Genomic DNA, 23,168 nt, shown 5'->3' on the forward strand with positions numbered 1-23,168 from the left:
CTTGGGCTTTGGCTGCTTTTTTACTCATTTTCAGTCCAGTCCTTCTACCTGACCATTTTCAGAGAACTCTAAGGAGCTTGGGGGAAAAAAGCAACCGGACTTCTTTAACTTTTTTGAAGACGTTTCGCTTCTCATCCCAGAAGCTTTTTCAGTTCACTGAAGCCTCATAAGAAAGTGACACAATGACATTTAGATAATAAAACTCGCCAAAAATGCACCTTAAGAGCACTGTCTCTTTAAATACCCTCTTTTGCTTGGTCTGCTCCTTATTTTTTCTCATTTTTTCTTACTTTGGAGGACCAGCAGAACGAGGGCCGCTAACCTGTGGACATTCATGGAAGGTGACGTTGTGTCTGGAAGGCGGGTCCACATAAGAACTCAGATATAATATTTATATTTTTGTTCTAACCTGTTGAGTCCCTGGCAGCAGCCAATGGCAAGGTTGTGCCAGCCAGCAGGATGCTGCGGAGCTGCTGAAGGGCGGGGCTGGAGTCTGAAAGTAAGAGCTCGTTTAGACTCTATTCTGTGAACAGGCTTGCTCCCACGAATATGTGAATTCATCTGTAAAAGAGTTTAACTCTAATGCACCTGTTCCTCCTGCTCCCTGCTGCAGGGCGGCCTGTTGGACTACGAATGCCAGTGCGGAGCTAAGAAGATCAAAGAGGAGCTGTTGTTCTTGAACCTGCCAAAGTGAGTAACCTCAAATCGGTCCCCAAAGGCCTCAAACCACCACAGTTCAGTCGGTGTCAGTTTTGTTCATGTCATGTCCTCCTTGCGTCTTCCTTTGAGCCTCTCCTCTTTGTCTCATCTCTTTCAGTGTGCTGATCCTCCAGCTGAAGTGGTTTACGTTCACTCCATCGTTCACCGTGGAGAAGAAGAACAGCCCCATTGTTCTGACACAGCAGCTGGTGATCAGCCAGGACACAGCCTTTACTGAAGAGGTAAGGGAAAAGGCACACCGTTCATTTCAAGTATGGATGGAGCCCATTTCTAAGCTAACGGGTGGTGCCGCTGCCCTCTCCCAGTAAACTGCTCGCTATTTGTTGGTCAGCGTGATCAGTCGTTTGGGCTCCTCAGCTTACAGCGGTGAGTGGGTGCTTTCAGACACATGTGCTGAATGCAGGTCAGCTTTGAAAGTTTATGAGACGTTAATAAGTGCGCCTTCTCCTCTCAGGACATTACGTCTGTGACGGCGTTCACCAGATGAGCGGAAGACACGACGTCACAGACAGCCGGCTCACGTACGATGACGAGTTGGTCTGCCAGACCACGTGTGAGTCTGTGTGTGAGCAGCGGCAGAGAACAGCTTACCTGCTATTCTATAAAAGACAGGTGACGTCTCCCAGCAAACAGTCAGCATGTCTGTGCAAATATTCAGTGTAACTTGTAGAAAAACCCTCACACTCAGTTTATTTGTGTTTTTCTTTTTCTATTTCTTACTTTCTTTGCCGCACTAGAAAGGCAGCAGAGTCGGGACTCAGATCTGCAGCAACACCTTCATTGTTATTGTTATTATTGTTGTTAGTACTGTTGTTGTTATGATTGATATTGTTACTGTTATGATCAGTTTTATTATTATTATCATTATTAATTTTTTAATACATTTGTTTATCTTTATTATTAGTAGTAGTAATGTTGTTGTTTATGTTGTTATTGTTATTATTATTACTGGTATTTTTGACATTATTATTATTATTTTGTTGTTATTGTCATTATTAGTAGAAGTAGTATTAGTTATATCATTTTTATATCAGCCTGGAGTGAACAACATGAAAGCATGGATCCATCCTCCCTCACATTCACAATTCAGGCTGCTGGTGTAATCGTGCGGGGGATATTTTCCTGGTACACTTTGGGACCTTTAAATGCTACAGTCTGAGTATTGTTATGACCACAGTGTACCCTCTTCTGATGGCTGAAAGTAAAAGGGGGTCCAGTACCGGTTCCGGTACCAGGCCTACTGACAATTTAACATAATGTAAAATGGTAACATCGTAAACATAATGTTACAATTTAACATAATGTAAATGGTAACATTGTAAACATAATGTTACCATTTAACACAATGTGAAATGGTAACATTGTAAACAGAATGTTACCATTTAACACAATGTAAAATGGTAACATTGTAAACAGAATGTTACCATTTAACACAATGTGAAATGGCAACATTGTAAACAGAATGTTACCATTTAACACAATGTAAAATGGTAACATTGTAAACAGAATGTTACCATTTAACACAATGTAAAATTGTAACATTATAAACAGAATGTTACCGTTTAACATAATGTGAAATGGTAACATTGTAAACAGAATGTTACCATTTAACATAATGTGAAATGGTAACATTGTAAACAGAATGTTACCATTTAACACAATGTAAAATTGTAACATTGTAAACAGAATGTTACCATTTAACATAATGTGAAATGGTAACATTGTAAACAGAATGTTGCCATTTAACATTATGTTAAATATAACTAACGGATTTACTTTACCAAATGGACCATCCCGGCCTTGCCGTATTGGTCTATTTGATTCACCTTTGTTTTTATTGTTTATTTTATTTTCACTTGCTACACATAGGACAGACATGACTGGGGGAAAGAAAGGGGAGAAAGAAAGAGGGAAAGAAAAACAGCAGGGAAGAGGAATGGTGATAAAGGGCAAAAAACAAAAACCAACAAAACAAACAGACAAAAAATATATATATCAGTCACTTCAACTCAAAGAAGTCCAGACGCTTTTCTTTCCAAGCTCCTTTGACTGACTGTTAGGACAACTTATTTATTGCAAGCATGCAGTACAAGAATAACTCGATGTTTCTGACTTTGCATTACGAATTGTTTACCCACTGACAAACATTTCAAATGAAATTAAATTAAAAAACAATTTGTGGTAACCTGATTTTAATTCAAAAAGAATCATTAACAACACTTCTTGTAATGGTGTCAAAATCAGCCCAACTTTTATTTTCAAATGCAAAAAGTAAAAGAAAATGAGCCAACATACTGGACACATATAATTGTCAATATAATTGTTTATAAACAATTATACTGTCATCATTGTTACAGATATGGAAACTTTATTAACAATTTGTCCAAGTAAAAAAATGCCCTGCTAATTGTTGGGGTTTTCTCTCCTCTAGCCCTTTAAGCTCTTCTTTACATCCCCCCACCCCCACCTTTTCTTTTTTCTTAATAATATAACAATAAAAACAATTGGCTGCATTTTAAATGTGTCAGATCAATGTCTTTATTCAAGAATACAAGAAATGGTAATAGCTGCATGTGTGTTTGTGTGTGTGCATAATATGCATACTTTACTTGTTGGATCCAAATCCCACAAGGAATCAAATAAAACAAGAAGACAAACAAAAACAAAACAAAAATATATTTCTCTCCCTTCCCAGGTCAGGTTCACAAAAGCATTGCAGCTCTTTATTCCTCTTGTACAGCTCCAGAGTCTGTCAGCCAAAAAGAAACTACTGAGGTTCCAACACCCAGTGTTTCTGTAAACACAGATGAAAATGAACAGTCATCCACATCTAAAAGATTTGTAGATTCGAGGGACCGGTATAATACATCTAGTACATCTTTGTTTAAACCTCAGAACACAAAAAGGGAACAAACCATTGTATACAGATTTAAAAGTGCGCAAAGCAACGAACAGTCACCCTCTGAAACAGCTGAGGTTATCACAACCATTGTTTCTGTAAATACACAGGAACAGTCACCCACCTCAAAAAGATTAGTATATTCAAGGGACCAGTGTATCTACTCTGGTCAAAAGAATCCATGCTTCGTACTGATGTCCACAATTCTTTTTTATTCCTCTCACAATCATGGAGCACCGTGAAAACTAGAAACGAGTAAAATAATATCAATAGCACATATGACATCCATCTCAGCCACTTATTTCTTTTCACAAGATGCACAAGTGCTTAACAAATAACAGCATAATGTTTTTACCGTGTACGCCTTGTAAAAACAGTAGTAGAAAAGTTGTAGATTCGTGCTCTTGTGGGGGAGACGTATGTTATCCACCACCTCGATAGCTAGCCGAGAGTTCGAGGGTCACTAGAGCCGCCGAGAACGCATGAACTACTTACGGTAGGACGCTTTGCCAAAGTAAGACGTTTTGTCAGAACACCGAGTCCTCAGGAGGATGCAGCCCATGAATTTGGACACGATCTCAGATGCACTTCTGGTGTTGTCATGGCAACCCACACAAACATTTCAGCGTCAGCTACAATGAGGCGGAGCCCTTACTGGGACACTGAGCTCAGGTAGAGTGAAAGACAACATTTTTCCGCATCCAAAACAGCAGCGCTGTTCCTGTGACCTCTAGTAAAGCCTCTACTTGGGAAAAGGGAGTCTTTCATCAAAGCATCCTGCAGAAGTTGAATAAAAATATGCAAATGTTTAAATGATGCAACTTAATGAAGGCTGACAGCAGTTGTACTATTTTACATTGCAGCGAACAGGGGTGACCATTATTTTCAACGTTTTTACAGCATTTTTCACATTGAAAGTGAAATAATATAAATAATGTCTCAATTAAATTGCGTTAATATTTAAAAATACAAAAACTACAGCTTTGTTCACAAGCCAATAAAAATGTACTTGGGCCAGTGGTAAATGAAAATAACACTTATTCAGCACCTGGTTGTTGCAGCTGCATCAGGACACCAGATGTTCAGCCTCCATCCTGTAGGCAGACTTATCCCCGTCTGAGAGGAGTCCAATAATGGTGGTGTCATCTGCAAGCTTAATTAATTTGACAGACTGGTGGTTGGAGGTGCGGCAGTTGGTGTACAGGGAGAAGGGCATAGAAGAAAGAACACAGCCCTGAGGGGAGCTCGTGCTGATGGTCCGGGAGTCCAAGACATTCTTCCCCAGCCTCACTGGTTGCTTGCTGTCCGTCAGGAAGTCAGTGATCCACCGGCAGATGGGATCAGGCACATTCATCTGGGAAAGCAATCCTTGAAGAAGGTCTGAAAGGATGGTGTTGAAGGTAGAGCTGAAGTCCACAAACAGGATCCTAGCATAGATTCTGCAGGACAAAGTGTAGGGCCATGTTGATGGCATCGTCTACAGACCTGTTGGCTCTGTATGCAAACTGCAGGGGGTCCAGGAGGGGGGCCGTGAGGGTCTTAAGATAGGAGAGAACCAGGCGCTCAAAAGACTTCCTGACCAGATGTCAGAGCCACAGGTCTGTAGTCTTTTCGTCCAGTGATCTTTGGCTTCTTGAAAGCTATATGTGATATAAAAATTATATAAAAACTGTTAATCAGCAAAAGAAATGATATCATAGTTCTTATAAAGAAAGCCTCTATCAATCAAACACCAGCAGTGTAGCAATGTTGTTCACTTACACTGTATATAAAACACTGATTTTGGCTACATCCAGTTTTTACTGTATTATAAACATTTTTTACCATGAAGAGTAAAGTGTTTGGCATTTTTGTCATTGTTATTGAGCTCAGAGATCAGGCCCAGCCCAGTATCTACCTGGTTATGAGCAAGGAGCTGGAGGTGATAACTCAACAATAACCAGGCCATGCATGCATGCATGGATGCATGGATGGATCAGTTTGTAGGCTGTGTGTGGTCAGCAGCAGGCTGCTGGGTGTGGACCAAGAGGGAAAGCCCAGCATGTGAAACCCATCAGCAGAAGGCCAGAACAAAGGTGCACAGACAAACGCAGCCCAGACACTCAGGCAGGACGAGTAAAATAAATGGCAGCAAACACAGTATGATGTGGTAAAATGTGCTTTCTTTCACAAACAGATAGCACAAACAAGAATCACAAGAATCTCCTTTGTGGTTCTTGTTTTTCTTTTGAGTACATTAATAAAAAGTTGAAATAAAGTGGCAATAAAATTCATGCACTGAAGACCACACGAAACCCTAATTCACCCTACTACCTGTTGCCTTCACATTCCATTTGCATCCCTTGTCCACAGAATCAAAAATGACCCTTCTTCGCTAAAGATCGAACATAAAGCAATTGCATTTTAAATGGAAGCCCATTTTGCATTAAGAAACACTATCAGCAATCAGAAATTGTGTATATCAGAGTTCTCTGTTTTTACTGTCCTGAAAACTGCATTAATTCAGTGGATGCGGTTAGGTTCAAAACAACGTAATATAAGAGGGCAACCAATTCAATCTAAGAGGGATCCAATTTTTATCCATTCATGTACCAGCTACTGGCTTTTTGCTGTTATGTTCTCATATCGCGTGAGAGTTTATTTGCCAGGTGTCAGAAGTCTAATAATAAAGCTCCGGCACAACGTGGTCGAAGTTACCCGCATATCGGATCGCATCATGTCAGTGAAGATCGACGCCGACCCGACCGTCCTACGGATTATCTCCTGCAGGGACGTGCAGAGAGGTTTAAAGGGGCGGGTGCTCAAAGTTAAAAAGGGGCACATTGAACCATGCTGAATAACAACAACACACATTCATCAAGAATCTAATATGGGAAGGGCAGGGCTGTGTTGATCTGAGACTGTAGACATCAAAAAGTCCACAGGAGAGATGGTAGCTGATTAAACAAGTTTCATGAGATAATAACAAAATGCAAAGATTGGTGACAGCGCTTGGAACCATAAGGCAACGAAAAACTGTGACATAAACTCGGCTCTGCCTGTGAATCACTCTTTGCTTCTCTTCTTCCTTCCTTCCCATCATTTCATATATCACTCTCCACTTGCTGTCTATCTGAGAACAAGGCACAACTTGCTATTGCAATAAACTATAATCTAATTATCCACACCTAACAACTCTTGCACTTAATCTATAATAAAATGATGACAGCAAAATGTTATAGCCCTGCCTTTAGTAGCCTCATACAGCTCCTACTGTTTCCTCCTCATGTCCTTACCAGCCATGTCTGCACAATGTTATATCATGCGTAATATTTTTTTTTAAATCCAGCTAAATAAAACACACACATGCACACACAGTGACATTTTAGACCTTCTTCAGAATACTGTATATACTATGGGCATCCTTACATTATTATTTATTACTAGAGCTACAATAATAAAGCAATGAGGAGGGGGAAGTAATAAATATGAAATAATGTATTTATGATGATTCCATTTGTTTCACTATCCACTCTGTGCAGGGCAAAGCTTATTACATTTTTAAACTGTAGAGATACAATCATTTTACTGCTGTAAAATCCAACTTTTGTCTTATTTAAAATATAAATCTAATATAATCTGCTTCTTAATGTATGTTCTTTAAAATACAGCGTGTGTTTTTTAATATATTATAATTATAATAATTATTATGTGGACATGCATATTAGATCGTTTTTTAGTGAAATATAATCCCTCCAGAAAGGCAGGAAATGCCCAGAAACTTACTTTAAAACTAAATATGTTCCCTAAAACGGTGACAGAGCTACAGACCCATGACAGCCTTACACAGGTAGCCAGCAGCTATGACCAGCACTACTTGTGCAGTTAATAAAAGGACAGGTAATGTTTGTCACGCTGTTGCACACACAGCACGCTCGTTTGTTTCAGTTCGTCAGTTGCAACAAGACAGCTTACCAACGTGTATGTAATAAGCTGATACTCCTGTGTGCTACACACTACAGTGTGCGCTGTACACCTACTTACTGGGTTTGTCGCATCAGTCTGTGTCTCTGAGTTAACTTGTGTTTCTCCTACAGCTCCGGACCGCAACAAATGCGCGTGCTCTTTGTGAGCTCGTTCCCGGCTCGTAACCAGCGCGTTCTGCCGTCGAGGGCGATCATTGGTTAAATGTGATCATGTGACTGATGCAAGCCAGATCCTTTTATTTAGCAAAACTATGATTAATAGTTAAATATTATTGTTGAGGGGCACAGACAGGACTCCGCACGCACACACACATAAAATAAATAAATAAATAAAAAAAATTTAAAAGTTGCCTCAACAAAAGGGCACTTTGGGCACTCATCAGGAAAGGGGCGGGTGCTCAAGCCCCTCTAGCCCCCCCCCTCTGCACGTCCCTGGTCTCTATCCATCTAGTATTAAATCTTTCTGGGAAACAAGTATGTATATTATGCACACACACAAACACACATGCAGCTATTACCTATTTCTTGTTTTTATACCTAAGATGAATTATTGTTGAATGAAGACATTTTTCAAACAAATGTAAAATGTGGGCAATTGTGTTTATTGGGTAAAGGAAAAGGCAGAAGGGGGGGAAAGGATAGAAAGAATGAAAGAGAGAGATGAGAGAAAACCCCAACAATCCCCTCTGAGCAAGCAGCAGGCGACAGTGGATAGGAAAAACTCCTTTTAAAGTGAAAGACACCTAAAGGAGAAACCTATGGCAGAACCAGGCTCAGGAGGGGGCAGTCAACTGCCGGGACTGGTCGGGGGGTGAGGGTGAAAAAAGAAAAAGGAGGGAGGGGAAGGGGGGAAATGAAGATGGAATAGAGGTGGAGGAAGACGAGGTTACATCAGGTGAGAAGCTGCAGTGCCCCTCCTCCAGAACCAGTGGAAGCGTTTTTTCTTCTTTTTCAGATACTCTTCCACCAGCACTTTTTTCTCAATGATGAGGGTTTTCAGCTCATCGATTGTTTCTGCGTTTTCTTTCTCAAGTTTGTTGCATCTTTTCACCATGTCTTCTAATTGTTCTTGTTTTTCTTTAAGCTTGTCTTTCAGTTCTTTAACTGTTGCCTCCTCTATTCGCTTTGCCTTGTGCACATCTGTGTGCATGTCTTCCAGCTGCTGGTTTCTCTTCTGGATTTCTTGAAGTCTACACTGCAGGTCTTTATGTGTTTTCTGTTGTTCTTGCTTTTGCGCCTGGATTTCAGTGTTTTTGTACTTCAAGGTCTTAGAAAGTTCCTCAAGTTCGGTATTTTTTCTCAGCATCTCATTGATGCTACTCTGCATCGCTGAGCATTGTTTTTCCAGCTTTTTCTTTTCTTCTTCCAGTACAGTTGATTTGTACTTTGTTTCGTTATACAATTCTTGGAGTGCTTGATTTTTCCTCTGGAGATGAAGTTTTTCTTCTTCCTGTTGTATTTTCTGTTGGTCTTTTTCTTGAAGAAGCTCTTTATTTCCGTGCACTTTTTTATCAAGCCTGATTTGGAGCGATCTGTGTTTTTCCTCCATCTCGTCAAGCTTGGAGTCCATTTCTTTCTGTTTCATTTCCATTTGCTTCTTGTCTTGAAGCAACTGTTGACTTTTGTGCAGAGTTTTGTCATGTTTCACCTGCAGCGCTTTGTATTTTTCCTCCATGGCTTGGAGTTTGCTCTGCAGGTCTCTCTGCTCTACGGGCTCTTGTTTCTTTTCTTGGAGGTTCTCCTTATTTCTCTCCAGAGCTTCATCAAGCATTACTCGCAAACCTTCATTTTGTTTCTCAATGTTCCTCAGCTTGCAATCCATTTCTTCCTTTTTTATTTTCTGTTGGTCTATCTTGTGAAGAAACTCTTTATTTCTCTCCAGAGCTTCATCAAGCATCACTTGCAAGCCTTCATTCTGTTTCTTGATGTGCCTCAGCTTGCAATCCATTTCTTCCTTTTTTATTTTCTGTTGGTCTTTCTCGTGCAGAAACTCTTTATTTCTCTCCAGAGCTTCATCAAGCATCACTTGCAAGCCTTCATTTTGTTTCTCGATGTTCCTCAGCTTGCAATCCATTTCTTCCTGATGTATTTTCTGTTGGTCTTTTTCTTGAAGCAGCTCTTTATTTTTGAGCAGTGTTTCCTCAAGAGTTAGTTGCAGCATTTTCAGTTTTTCCTCCAAGACTTCAAGCTGGGAGTCTGTTTCTTTCTCCAGCATTTCTTGTTGCTCTCTCTCTTGAATGAACTCTTTATTTCTGTGCACTGTTTTCTCAAGCTTGATTTGGAGCGATCTGTGTTTTTCCTCCATCTCGTCAAGCTTGGAGTCCATTTCCTTCTGTTTCATTTCCATTTGCTTCTTGTCTTGAAGCAACTGTTGACTTTTGTGCAGAGTTTTGTCATGTTTCACCTGCAGCGCTTTGTATTTTTCCTCCATGGCTTGGAGTTTGCTCTGCATGTCTCTCTGCTGTGTGGACTGTTGCTTCTCTTCTTGGTGGATTTCCTTCAGTTTTTCCAGAGCTTCGTCAAGCTTCTCTTGGAGCTCCTGATTCTTCTTGACCATGTTTTCCTGTTTTATGCTCTCTTTTTTCTCCTTTTGGAGCAGATCTTTATTTTTTTCCAGAGCTCCATCAAGCTTTTCTTGGAGCTCCTGATTCTTCTTGAGCATTTTATCCCCTTTAATGCTCTCTTTTTTCTCATTTTGGAGCAGATCTTGAATTTTTTCTAGAGCTTCATCAAGCTTTTCTTGGAGCTCGTGATTCTTCTTATCTTGGAGAGCCCATTGTTTCTCCTCAATAATACCTTCCCTTTCCTGAAGCTGGTAGGATAATTTTTCTAATTCAGCGCTCTTTCTCTCATTTTCTTCTGTCAGGATCTTAATCTTTTCTCTGTTCATGAGATTTTCCTTCTCCATTTCTTCCAATCGCTTTTCCTCTAATTCCACCTGTTCATCCCAAGGAAGAGAGCTGATGTAAGGGTCTAGGGACTCATACCATGGAATAGAGCTGGGGTCAGCTTCTTGTCTTTCTTGCTCTTTCTGAGACATGTTGGAGTCTGTATACCGTGAGTACGAAAAGTATCCAGATGTTTGAAAATGCTTTACTGGTGAACGTTTGAATGCTGCTAACATAAGTGCTGCAAATAACGGACTGAAAGTTGTACCTCCTCACCCCTATTTATGGATTCAGAAGCCTGTGACATCACAATTCCATAAGCCAATGAGGTTGTCACATGACATTCTAGAATGAGGTCATGTTTTTGTATGAATTTTTTAAATAACATCAACATTCCGTAAGCCAATGAGGTTCTTACATGACTTTTGAATGAGGATAATTATTTTGTGTTAATCGACATAGCCTGCTGCAGCTCAGAGCTCGTGAGCTCAAACGATCCTCCAACCTCAGCCTCCCGGTAGCTTGGATTACAGGCACGCGCCACCGCACCCGGCGAGAAGCAGCTACGTTAACAGGGCTTTTAACTATGTCTGAGGTGACATCATGACACTAACCTGCTGCCCATCATTAGCAAAGTTGTAATGATGGGCAGCAAAGATGAGGAATGAATGGTGCACAATTGTTATATGCAAGTTTTTAGAAAGCTCGTGGTTAACCCAAGAGTATTTTGTCACAATATCAAGAAGAGTAAAGCTTCAATGTCAAGAATAGATAGGAATATAGGGAATTATATATTTTTATTTAAAGACAGGACTCACATGTTTTCATTTCTAGTCTTTAAAACCTGTCTCTATCAGGGACGTGCAGAGAGGTTTAAAGGGGCGGGTGCTCAAAGTTAAAAAGGGGCACATTGAACCATGCTGAATAACAACAACACACATTCATCAAGAATCTAATATGGGAAGGGCAGGGCTGTGTTGATCTGAGACTGTAGACATTAAAAAGTCCACAGGAGAGATGGTAGCTGATTAAACAAGTTTCATGAGATAATAACAAAATGCAAAGATTGGTGACAGCGCTTGGAACCATAAGGCAACGAAAAACTGTGACATAAACTCGGCTCTGCCTGTGAATCACTCTTTGCTTCTCTTCTTCCTTCCTTCCCATCATTTCATATATCACTCTCCACTTGCTGTCTATCTGAGAACAAGGCACAACTTGCTATTGCAATAAACTATAATCTAATTATCCACACCTAACAACTCTTGCACTTAATCTATAATAAAATGATGACAGCAAAATGTTATAGCCCTGCCTTTAGTAGCCTCATACAGCTCCTACTGTTTCCTCCTCATGTCCTTACCAGCCATGTCTGCACAATGTTATATCATGAGTAATATTTTTTTAAATCCAGCTAAATAAAACACACACATGCACACACAGTGACATTTTAGACCTTCTTCAGAATACTGTATATACTATGGGCATCCTTACATTATTATTTATTACTAGAGCTACAATAATAAAGCAATGAGGAGGGGGAAGTAATAAATATGAAATAATGTATTTATGATGATTCCATTTGTTTCACTATCCACTCTGTGCAGGGCAAAGCTTATTACATTTTTAAACTGTAGAGATACAATCATTTTACTGCTGTAAAATCCAACTTTTGTCTTATTTAAAATATAAATCTAATATAATCTGCTTCTTAATGTATGTTCTTTAAAATACAGCGTGTGTTTTTTAATATATTATAATTATAATAATTATTATGTGGACATGCATATTAGATGGTTTTTTAGTGAAATATAATCCCTCCAGAAAGGCAGGAAATGCCCAGAAACTTACTTTAAAACTAAATATGTTCCCTAAAACGGTGACAGAGCTACAGACCCATGACAGCCTTACACAGGTAGCCAGCAGCTATGACCAGCACTACTTGTGCAGTTAATAAAAGGACAGGTAATGTTTGTCACGCTGTTGCACACACGTTTGTTTCAGTTCGTCAGTTGCAACAAGACAGCTTACCAACGTGTATGTAATAAGCTGATACTCCTGTGTGCTACACACTACAGTGTGCGCTGTACACCTACTTACTGGGTTTGTCGCATCAGTCTGTGTCTCTGAGTTAACTTGTGTTTCTCCTACAGCTCCGGACCGCAACAAATGCGCGTGCTCTTTGTGAGCTCGTTCCCGGCTCGTAACCAGCGCGTTCTGCCGTCGAGGGCGATCATTGGTTAAATGTGATCATGTGACTGATGCAAGCCAGATCCTTTTATTTAGCAAAACTATGATTAATGGTTAAATATTATTGTTGAGGGGCACAGACAGGACTCCGCACGCACACACACATAAAATAAATAAATAAATAAATAAAAAAAATTTAAAAGTTGCCTCAACAAAAGGGCACTTTGGGCACTCATCAGGAAAGGGGCGGGTGTTCAAGCCCCTCTAGCCCCCCCCTGATCTCCTGCTATGCACCACAGACCAACTGCCCCGACGAGGAGAAGACAGAATTCTGGCGCGCCCTCGACGACCACCTGCAAACGATTAGCCCTGAGGAACACGTGGCGGTAGGCGGCGACCTAAATGGACATGTAGGCAAGGGGAGAGACGGATATCACCGATTCCATGGCGGCCAAGGATTTGGGACCAGAAACGACGAGGGTTGCCGGGTACTGGACTACGCAGAGGCCCACGATCTTGCCGTGACCAACACCTTCTTCAAAAAGAAGCCGGCACACCTCATCACGTACTCCAGCGGCGGCAGAGACACCCAAATCGACTACTGGCTAGTCCGAAGACCCCATCTCAGCCTAGTCACGAACGTAAAAGTCATACCATCAACCAATATTGGCCCTCAACATCGGCTACTTGTGATGGATCTCCGACTCAACCTTGGCCAACGACGACGAAGAACACCAACCACGACGGTGGAGAAGATCAAGTGGTGGCGCCTCCCTGAGGGATCCAATTTTTATCCATTCATGTACCAGCTACTGGCTTTTTGCTGTTATGTTCTCATATCGCATGAGAGTTTATTTGCCAGGTGTCAGAAGTCTAATAATGAATAAAGTTCAGGATATGCTTAAAAACTCACCTCAGTATAGCCGTCATCAGAAGGAAGTGCGCTTCACTGACTCATCAACTTGTCTCAGGCTTTCCACAAAGTTTCACAGTTGACCTTAAAGTAAGATGCTGCAAGCTTACCTTGCAGTGTATTACTTTTTAAGGTCTAAAGACCTTAAAGTGCGCTATAGATTGAAGTGATTTGAACTGACAACAGGGCTAATTCAGCACTTCAAGTTAACATCAATAAAAGTTTTTAAATTTATTCTGATTTCCGTTTGTTTTCATTGCCTGTGCTATCTGTTATTTAGTTCAAATTGTGGGTAGATAATGCTGTGCTGTCATGTGACCTGTTCTCTCATGTGTGGCTTTCTCTTGTTTTGTATGTATTTCTCGTTTGTTATTTATTCCTATTTTATTCCTGCAATTGGTATGGAATTCATTTTTTAAAAAAATTGATCAGTGTTTTGAAATTAGATGTGATGAAGATGTGACCTTAATTTACAAAATCAACATCATGTTGGATTCAATGAGACATGAAACTAGTGCATGAAACAGGTCTCAGTAAATGTTCTCATAGACTGCAAAACACTGCCCCCTGCTGGTCATTATAAAGTCTGCAGATGTCATTTGACATGAATGTCATATTTGTGAAACAAAATAAAGGACTCTGTAAAATAAATGAAAATCAAATATTTATATACAGAATATTTATGTACAAATGCTGAAAAAGACATTTGAACAAGATGCACACCCAGTAAAATTTAAAAAAAGTCAGTTTTATCATGTGACTATCATGCTGTCATTTCTGCACAATGCACTTTACACCAGATCAAAATAAAACACTGTGAGGTCGTTCTAACCGGAAGCCCAGAGAGCTTCGACAATGCAGCACAATGCCCTGAAGCATCAGCATCAAAATATACTTCAAGTACCAAAAAGTATTCATTGTGCAGAATGCCCTATTTTTGAATAGCTGGACATTTAATTACTTTATCACCAGCTGTGACTACAGCTGATAATAAACCATGTTTCATAGGGATGTGACTACATTTAGAAATGTCACGCATTTTTAGGTATAAAGCAAAAGATGCAATGAAATAAATAAGCTATCACATATTAATCCAAATGAATTCACTGAAATACATCTGCACATTTCTGCAGCCTGACTTATTACACACGTGAACACAGTACACATTTGTTTACTGCAAGCTTGTTTCAGAGATGTGATGCAGTTAAATCTGTATGCGTCTGTTTCCTTGTAGTGTTAGTAGAGATGGTGAACCTGACACAATCCTGTGTTTGGTGTGAAGGAAACCAGTTAACAGCCGGTTTAGTAAAATTCTCTTGAACTCATGGAAAACTCATCGTCGTCTCGAAGTGAGCAGCTGAAGCGTCCCGTGTGATCAGAGGTCCTCGTCGTCCTCGCTCACCATGACGTCGAGCTCTTTGTCTTTCCGTACGACGCTCTCGGTGATGACCTCCTTGTGCTGCTCCTCCAGCTCACGCAGCTCCGCCTGCAGGCGCTCCAGGTGGAGCACTCGCCTGTTCCTCAGCAGCCGGCTGGGGAATGGGTTCATGTCGTTGAAGGCGATGCTGGTCAGCTTCCTGCATGGACACACGCAGGTGGAAAGGACTCGATCACCAACACAGAGGAACTGGAAACTGATCAGCTTGAGTGTTTCTGTTTTATGCTGCTTGATACTTCAGGTACTGCAGTTTGAGCAGGAAATACTGGACTGACTGGACCACATGTATCCGAGAGCTGCAGATACTTAAAAATCTTTAAATCGTTGTTACTGTGATCAGGGAAATTTAAACTTCTCACAAAATTTCAGTAAAAAGGGTTTGAAGCTCAAAGATTCAACAGCTACATCCGCTACACTTCTGAGAGTGTAACAGCTCGTAGATTAAGGCGGGTGGAGGCGAGTGCGTACCTGGCATTGGAGACGGTCTTTGTGAAGAAGCGTAGGTACTGGTAGATCTCCACGCTGTCGTGAATCTTCAGGATGTCGTCCTCTTTGTATTTGAACAGAGCCAGAGTGTATCTGAAGATCACCTGCAGCACAGACACGCATTTCATAACAGGACACTCACGCCACACAATTAATTGGAAACTTTGAGGAGGTGAGTCATAAAATTACTCTTTCAGTTGTGGTGCAGTTGGGCCCTTTACTCATTACAGCTCTGATCGATTTCCAATAAGCCACTTGGTTCCTCAGTTGCCAGATAATATTAACTTACTTGGTAGTTGAGCTTTAAGTTTAAATTAAACTTTTGGGTTGGATCTACGTGGCTGAAGCTGTTGTCAGCATTTATCCCTGTGTGGTATATATTTCTGTGTCTGAACTGTGATTTTATTTCCTGAGACAAACGATGTAAAAGCTGTGCTGCATTTGTCACATTGCAGAAACAAGCCCAAAGCCATTGTCCCGCTCATCGTCTGGATTTACGCTGCTTGTGGTAGACTGTGAGGTCGTTACTAGAATGATCTGCTTTCCCACTCCTATTTCATGTCACATGACAGTTCCCCATGCTTAGTAAACAATGTCTTATTACTCCTAAAATGTAAATAAAGACATCTAAAGGTGAAAACAAAATCATTTTTGTTTCCATGGACACTACTGTGGTGCATTCAAGTGTTGTCTGCATTTCTGTCATGGTGTGTTCGGGTGTATGGTACCTTGGTACCCTCATACAGGAAGGCGTCCCACAGAGGCATCAGGATGTCGCTGGGCAGACTCTCCACAAAAACCACCAGGAACCAGTTGAAGGTGACCAGAGAGACGTCAATGTTGTGATCCTCAAAGTGAGATGCCAGGCGAGGAAGCTTCTCCGCCATGAAGTCCTTCAGCACGCGCTGGTCCGCCTGAGCACAAAGACTCACAGAGATCAGCCTCACTGATCACTAAAACAGATCACAGCAGGCAAGCAGGTGAGTGTGTCTGCTGACCTGAGAGGCCACCAGATTCTTGGTGTAGTAGTCCTGAGGCATGATGGCTTCCACCACTGCCACCAGACACCAGAAGGCGTCTTCGTCACTTTGGAGGACCAGCAGAGCGAGGGCCGCTAACCTGTGGACATTCATGGAAGGTGAGGTTCTGCCTGGAAGGCGGGTCCACATAAGAACTCAGATATAAAATTTATACTTTTGTTCTGACCTGTTGAGTACCTGGCAGTAGCCAATGGCAGGGTTATGCCCGGAGAAGGCCAGAAGGATGCGGCGGAGCTGCTGGAGGGCAGGGCTGGAGGGCGGGGCTGGACAGCGAGGAGAAGTGCTGATTGGTCGTCAGGGTTCGGTGAAGGTCCAGCTGGACCTGCCTGGAGGCAGGATTAGGAGCTGTCCGACTCTTCTCACACAGCTGGAAACAGAACAGGATTACTGAGTGCCTGGCAGCATTCCCAACAGGAAGGAGGAGGAGCCACCTGTGCTCAGGTGCGGATAAAGCACTCTGTTGGCAGAGGTATGAAAATGCGCAGTAAAATCTAACGTGCATAGCTAACTTCATCAACGACATTTTGGGAGGAATAATCACACATCAGCCTTCGGCCATTTTTTGATGAACGCATACGCCCCCTAGAGCGCGCTAACTTTATTAACAGCCACACAAATGTAAAGCACACATCAAACATAAATAAACCATTTGACTGTCTCCATAATTGAGAGAATTTTCTCTTCTTATTTCAACACACTCTCTCTCTCTACAGCTGTACCTGCTGATAGCGTTGCATGTGGCACTCTTGGCTTGTCAAAGTTCTGGCTCGGACCAAACAGCGCCACACTCTGCCGATACTCCCGAGGGACGCCTTCACGCACCAGAATTTTGAGCTCAGGTGAGATGATGAAGTCATCGTCGGACCTGCCTGCAAGGTACTGAGCCCAGCGGCTCAGCAGGGGGTGCTCCAGACCCTCCTACAGAGACAATGATGTATGATATAAAAAGAGGATAACCATTATCTGTTAAGCATTATGTTACAATTTAACATAATGTAAAATTGTAACATTGTAAACATAATGTTACAATTTTACATTATGTTACAGTTTAACATAAAGTAAAATTGTAACATTATGTTTACAATGTTACAATTTAAAAATTGTAACATTGTAAACATAATGTTACAATTTTACTTTATGTTACAGTTTAACATCATATAAAATTGTAACTTTATGTTTACAATGTTACAATCCCTACCCTCACCTATGGCCACGAGCTGTGGGTAGTGACCGAAAGAACGAGATCGCGTATACAAGCGGCAGAAATGAGCTTCCTCCGAAGGGTGGCTGGCCTCTCCCTTAGAGATAGGGTGAGAAGTTCGGCCGTCCGGGAGGGGCTCAGAGTAGAGCAGCTGCTGCTCCACATCGAAAGGAGCCAGCTGAGGTGGTTCGGGCATCTGACAAGGATGCCCCCTGGGCGCCTCCTGGGTGAGGTGTTCCAGGCATGTCCCACCGGGAGGAGGCCCCGGGGCAGACCCAGGACACGCTGGAGAGATTATATCTCTCGGCTGGCCTGGGAACGCCTTGGTGTTCCCCCGGATAAGCTGGAGGAGGTGGCTGGGGAGAGGGAGGTCTGGGCCTCTTTGCTTAGGCTGCTGCCCCCGCGACCCGGCCACGGATAAAGCGGATGAAGATGGATGGATGGATGGATGTTACAATTGTAAAATTGTAACATTATGTTTACAATGTTACAATTTCACATTATGTTAAATTGCAACATAATGTAAAATTGTAACGTTAAGTTTACAATGTTACAATTTTACATTATGTTACAATTTAACATAATGTAAAATCGTAACATTAAGTTTACAATGTTACAATTGTAAATATAATTTACCCAATTAATTCTGTCATAACAGAAGTATGACTTCTCTGTGTTATTAATCCGTATTAATATCATAGGGAGATTAATATCCCTACAATATTAAGCATCAGACTTTATCAAATTTTCTAAAAACTTTTTTTGTTGGATAGTGTAGCGCAGCTGGATAGTGTAGTGGTAATACTACATATCTTTGGAGTCGCACGTTCGATTCCCACCCAGTATCCAGTAAGGGTCCTGGCTAGACCCCTCATGCTAACCAAAAATCCCTGGAATGGTGCGGCTATGTCTGCAGTCTCTCCGCTTAAATTTAGAGCTTGCTTGTTTGTTAAATGTATTATTTACTGTTTTTAGTTTACTCCATGACGGGGCTGGATATCGGGCGTCCTGCACCACCCATCCGGTCTGGAGCATAGCGAAACCATTTCTGCACTGTTTGAACGAAGGTAAACTCAGAAACTGCCCCCACCTGCTGAGTCAGGCCATCTAAGACAACAAAAAACACCAAAAACAAACAAACAAAAGAACAGTAAAAAAGAGGGGTTCAATTAGAGTTCAAATATGAATAACCTCTCGCCAAAAGTCTTTAACAGCTAGAAAGCTGGCAAACTACTAAGCTGATCAACATGAAAGGCACAAGGTGGAAATCAGCAAACTGCTGCCTCACTTTGTTCACCTGTGCTCTATATTTCATGGTCCGGTTGGCTGCAGGACCAAACATTTGGCCTTACACCTTATTTCTTTATGTTTTGCTTCCAAGGTGCCAGACTTGTAGGTAACTTTTTACACTGACATGACCTCAGCAATAGTTTCCAGTCTTTCAACTTCCTTGGGCTTTGGCTGCTTTTTTACTCATTTTCAGTCCAGTCCTTCTACCTGACCATTTTCAGAGAACTCTAAGGAGCTTGGGGTAAAAAAGCAACCGGACTTCTTTAACTTTTTTGAAGACGTTTCGCTTCTCATCCCAGAAGCTTTTTCAGTTCACTGAAGCCTCATAAGAAAGTGACACAATGACATTTAGATAATAAAACTCGCCAAAAATGAACCTTAAGAGCACTGTCTCTTTAAATACCCTCTTTTGCTTGGTCTGCTCCTTATTTTTTCTCATTTTTTCTTACTTTGGAGGACCAGCAGAGCGAGGGCCGCTAACCTGTGGACATTCATGGAAGGTGAGGTTCTGCCTGGAAGGCGGGTCCACATAAGAACTCAGATATAATATTTATATTTTTGTTCTAACCTGTTGAGTCCCTGGCAGCAGCCAATGGCAAGGTTGTGCCAGCCAGCAGGATGCTGCGGAGCTGCTGAAGGGCGGGGCTGGAGTCTGAAAGTAAGAGCTCGTTTAGACTCTATTCTGTGAACAGGCTTGCTCCCACGAATATGTGAATTCATCTGTAAAAGAGTTTAACTCTAATGCACCTGTTCCTCCTGCTCCCTGCTGCAGGGCGGCCTGTTGGACTACGAATGCCAGTGCGGAGCTAAGAAGATCAAAGAGGAGCTGTTGTTCTTGAACCTGCCAAAGTGAGTAACCTCAAATCGGTCCCCAAAGGCCTCAAACCACCACAGTTCAGTCGGTGTCAGTTTTGTTCATGTCATGTCCTCCTTGCGTCTTCCTTTGAGCCTCTCCTCTTTGTCTCATCTCTTTCAGTGTGCTGATCCTCCAGCTGAAGTGGTTTACGTTCACTCCATCGTTCACCGTGGAGAAGAAGAACAGCCCCATTGTTCTGACACAGCAGCTGGTGATCAGCCAGGACACAGCCTTTACTGAAGAGGTAAGGGAAAAGGCACACCGTTCATTTCAAGTATGGATGGAGCCCATTTCTAAGCTAACGGGTGGTGCCGCTGCCCTCTCCCAGTAAACTGCTCGCTATTTGTTGGTCAGCGTGATCAGTCGTTTGGGCTCCTCAGCTTACAGCGGTGAGTGGGTGCTTTCAGACACATGTGCTGAATGCAGGTCAGCTTTGAAAGTTTATGAGACGTTAATAAGTGCGCCTTCTCCTCTCAGGACATTACGTCTGTGACGGCGTTCACCAGATGAGCGGAAGAGACGACGTCACAGACAGCCGGCTCACGTACGATGACGAGTTGGTCTGCCAGACCACGTGTGAGTCTGTGTGTGAGCAGCGGCAGAGAACAGCTTACCTGCTATTCTATAAAAGACAGGTGACGTCTCCCAGCAAACAGTCAGCATGTCTGTGCAAATATTCAGTGTAACTTGTAGAAAAACCCTCACATTCAGTTTATTTGTGTTTTTCTTTTTCTATTTCTTACTTTCTTTGCCGCACTAGAAAGGCAGCAGAGTCGGGACTCAGATCTGCAGCAACACCTTCATTGTTATTGTTATTATTGTTGTTAGTACTGTTGTTATTATGATTGATATTGTTACTGTTATGATCAGTTTTATTATTATTATTATCATTATTAATTTTTTAATACATTTGTTTATCTTTATTATTATTAGTAGTAATGTTGTTGTTTATGTTGTTATTGTTATTATTATTACTGGTATTTTTGACACTATTATTATTATTTTGTTGTTATTGTCATTATTAGTAGAAGTAGTATTAGTTATATCATTTTTATATCAGCCTGGAATGAACAACATGAAAGCATGGATCCATCCTCCCTCACATTCACAATTCAGGCTGCTGGTGTAATCGTGCGGGGGATATTTTCCTGGTACACTTTGGGACCTTTAAATGCTACAGTCTGAGTATTGTTATGACCACAGTGTACCCTCTTCTGATGGCTGAAAGTAAAAGGGGGTCCAGTACCGGTTCCGGTACCAGGCCTACTGACAATTTAACATAATGTAAAATGGTAACATCGTAAACATAATGTTACAATTTAACATAATGTAAATGGTAACATTGTAAACATAATGTTACCATTTAACATAATGTAAAATGGTAACATTGTAAACAGAATGTTACCATTTAACACAATGTGAAATGGTAACATTGTAAACATAATGTTACCATTTAACACAATGTAAAATGGTAACATTGTAAACAGAATGTTACCATTTAACATAATGTAAATGGTAACATTGTAAACAGAATGTTACCATTTAACACAATGTAAAATGGTAACATTGTAAACAGAATGCTACCATTTAACATAATGTAAAATGGTAACATTGTAAACAGAATGTTGCCATTTAACATTATGTTAAATATAACTAACGGATTTACTTTACCAAATGGACCATCCCGGCCTTGCCGTATTGGTCTATTTGATTCACCTTTGTTTTTCTTGTTTATTTTATTTTCACTTGCTACACATAGGACAGACATGACTGGGGGAAAGAAAGGGGAGAAAGAAAGAGGGAAAGAAAAACAGCAGGGAAGAGGAATGGTGATAAAGGGCAAAAAACAAAAACCAACAAAACAAACAGACAAAAAAAATATATATATCAATCACTTCAACTCAAAGAAGTCCAGACGCTTTTCTTTCCAAGCTCCTTTGACTGACTGTTAGGACAACTTATTTATTGCAAGCATGCAGTACAAGAATAACTCGATGTTTCTGACTTTGCATTACGAATTGTTTACCCACTGACAAACATTTCAAATGAAATTAAATTAAAAAACAATTTGTGGTAACCTGATTTTAATTCAAAAAGAATCATTAACAACACTTCTTGTAATGGTGTCAAAATCAGCCCAACTTTTATTTTCAAATGCAAAAAGTAAAAGAAAATGAGCCAACATACTGGACACATATAATTGTCAATATAATTGTTTATAAACAATTATACTGTCATCATTGTTACAGATATGGAAACTTTATTAACAATTTGTCCAAGTAAAAAATGCCCTGCTAATTGTTGGGGTTTTCTCTCCTCTAGCCCTTTCCTTTAAGCTCTTCTTTACATCCCCCCCACCCCCACCTTTTCTTTTTTCTTAATAATATAACAATAAAAACAATTGGCTGCATTTTAAATGTGTCAGATCAATGTCTTTATTCAAGAATACAAGAAATGGTAATAGCTGCATGTGTGTTTGTGTGTGTGCATAATATGCATACTTTACTTGTTGGATCCAAATCCCACAAGGAATCAAATAAAACAAGAAGACAAATTATCCTTTCAAAAAAACAGAGATTGTGGATGCGTCTGGCTTTCATAACTGGATGCAGGATAATACTTAGGCACTGGAAGTCATCCAGCCCCTGTTCTCTCAGGGAATGGACTGAACAAATGTCTAAGATGGCATCATATGAACGGGTTATGTACAGAATTAAGGGGAGAGAAGACATTTTTGAGCAGGTCTGGGGTCCTTTTTTGGTGTACATCGACAATGTCTCCTAGATATTATGATAAATGTTCTTTGGGGGGGGGGGGGGGGGGGGGGTTTCATGTGTCATTGGTATTTTTGTTGTTGTCTTTTTTTTCTTTTTTTTTTTTTTACTTTGAAAGTCAGTAGAGGGAAGAAATTGTCTTAATGTCATCAGTGGTCAAGGTTATGTTTTGTTTTTAGGCACCTGGGTGTTTTGCCCCCATTACTTTTGTTTTTGCTGATGTTTCCCAGGAGGCGGTATATCATTTTGTTTCTCCTGGGTTTTTTTTTTTTTGTTTGTTTGTCTGTTTGTCTTAGTTACTGTTAGTCCTTATTTGTTGGTTGTTGTTAAGAAACGGACAGAGAACTGACAGTATGATTATTCCAGTTGTATATTTGTTAACGTTTCTGTCCATTCAAAATATGAATAAAAAAAAAACAAAAAAAAAAACAAGAAGACAAACAAAAACAAAACAAAAATATATTTCTCTCCCTTCCCAGGTCAGGTTCACAAAAGCATTGCAGCTCTT

General features: G+C 40.9%; 2 protein-coding genes across 2 annotated transcripts; both read right to left on the reverse strand.

Moving 5' to 3' along the window:
• Positions 1-8,165: 8,165 nt before the first annotated feature.
• LOC146717003 (uncharacterized) lies at positions 8,166-12,244 on the reverse strand. Its single transcript, XM_085470791.1, has one exon. The coding sequence runs from the start codon at positions 10,706-10,708 to the stop codon at positions 8,471-8,473; it is 2,238 nt and encodes a 745-aa protein (XP_085326917.1). The 5' UTR covers positions 10,709-12,244; the 3' UTR covers positions 8,166-8,470.
• Positions 12,245-14,950: 2,706 nt separating this feature from the next.
• LOC146717004 (TBC1 domain family member 2A-like) lies at positions 14,951-16,668 on the reverse strand. Its single transcript, XM_085470838.1, has 4 exons — positions 16,498-16,668; positions 16,228-16,413; positions 15,482-15,603; positions 14,951-15,152 (listed from the first exon to the last, which is right to left on the reverse strand). The coding sequence occupies exons 1-4, from the start codon at positions 16,666-16,668 to the stop codon at positions 14,951-14,953; spliced, it is 681 nt and encodes a 226-aa protein (XP_085326964.1).
• Between the last annotated feature and the right edge of the window lie 6,500 nt (positions 16,669-23,168).

Source organism: Copadichromis virginalis, linkage group LG2 (genome assembly GCF_057382275.1).
Source record: "Copadichromis virginalis isolate Kocher_CV1m ecotype Utaka linkage group LG2, C_Virginalis_male_GT1.1, whole genome shotgun sequence".
Classification (NCBI taxonomy): Eukaryota; Metazoa; Chordata; class Actinopteri; order Cichliformes; family Cichlidae; genus Copadichromis; species Copadichromis virginalis.

Coding starts and splice junctions, on each gene's coding strand:
- LOC146717003 (XM_085470791.1), bottom strand. CDS start 10,708: ATGTTAGCAGCATTCAAACGTTCACCAGTAAAGCATTTTCAAACATCT.
- LOC146717004 (XM_085470838.1), bottom strand. CDS start 16,668: ATGTGGACCCGCCTTCCAGGCAGAACCTCACCTTCCATGAATGTCCAC. Junction 16,414..16,497: donor AGAATCTGGTGGCCTCTCAG/GTCAGCAGACAC, acceptor CTTTGTGCTCAG/GCGGACCAGCGCGTGCTGAA. Junction 15,153..15,481: donor AAGACCGTCTCCAATGCCAG/GTACGCACTCGC, acceptor GTGTCCATGCAG/GAAGCTGACCAGCATCGCCT.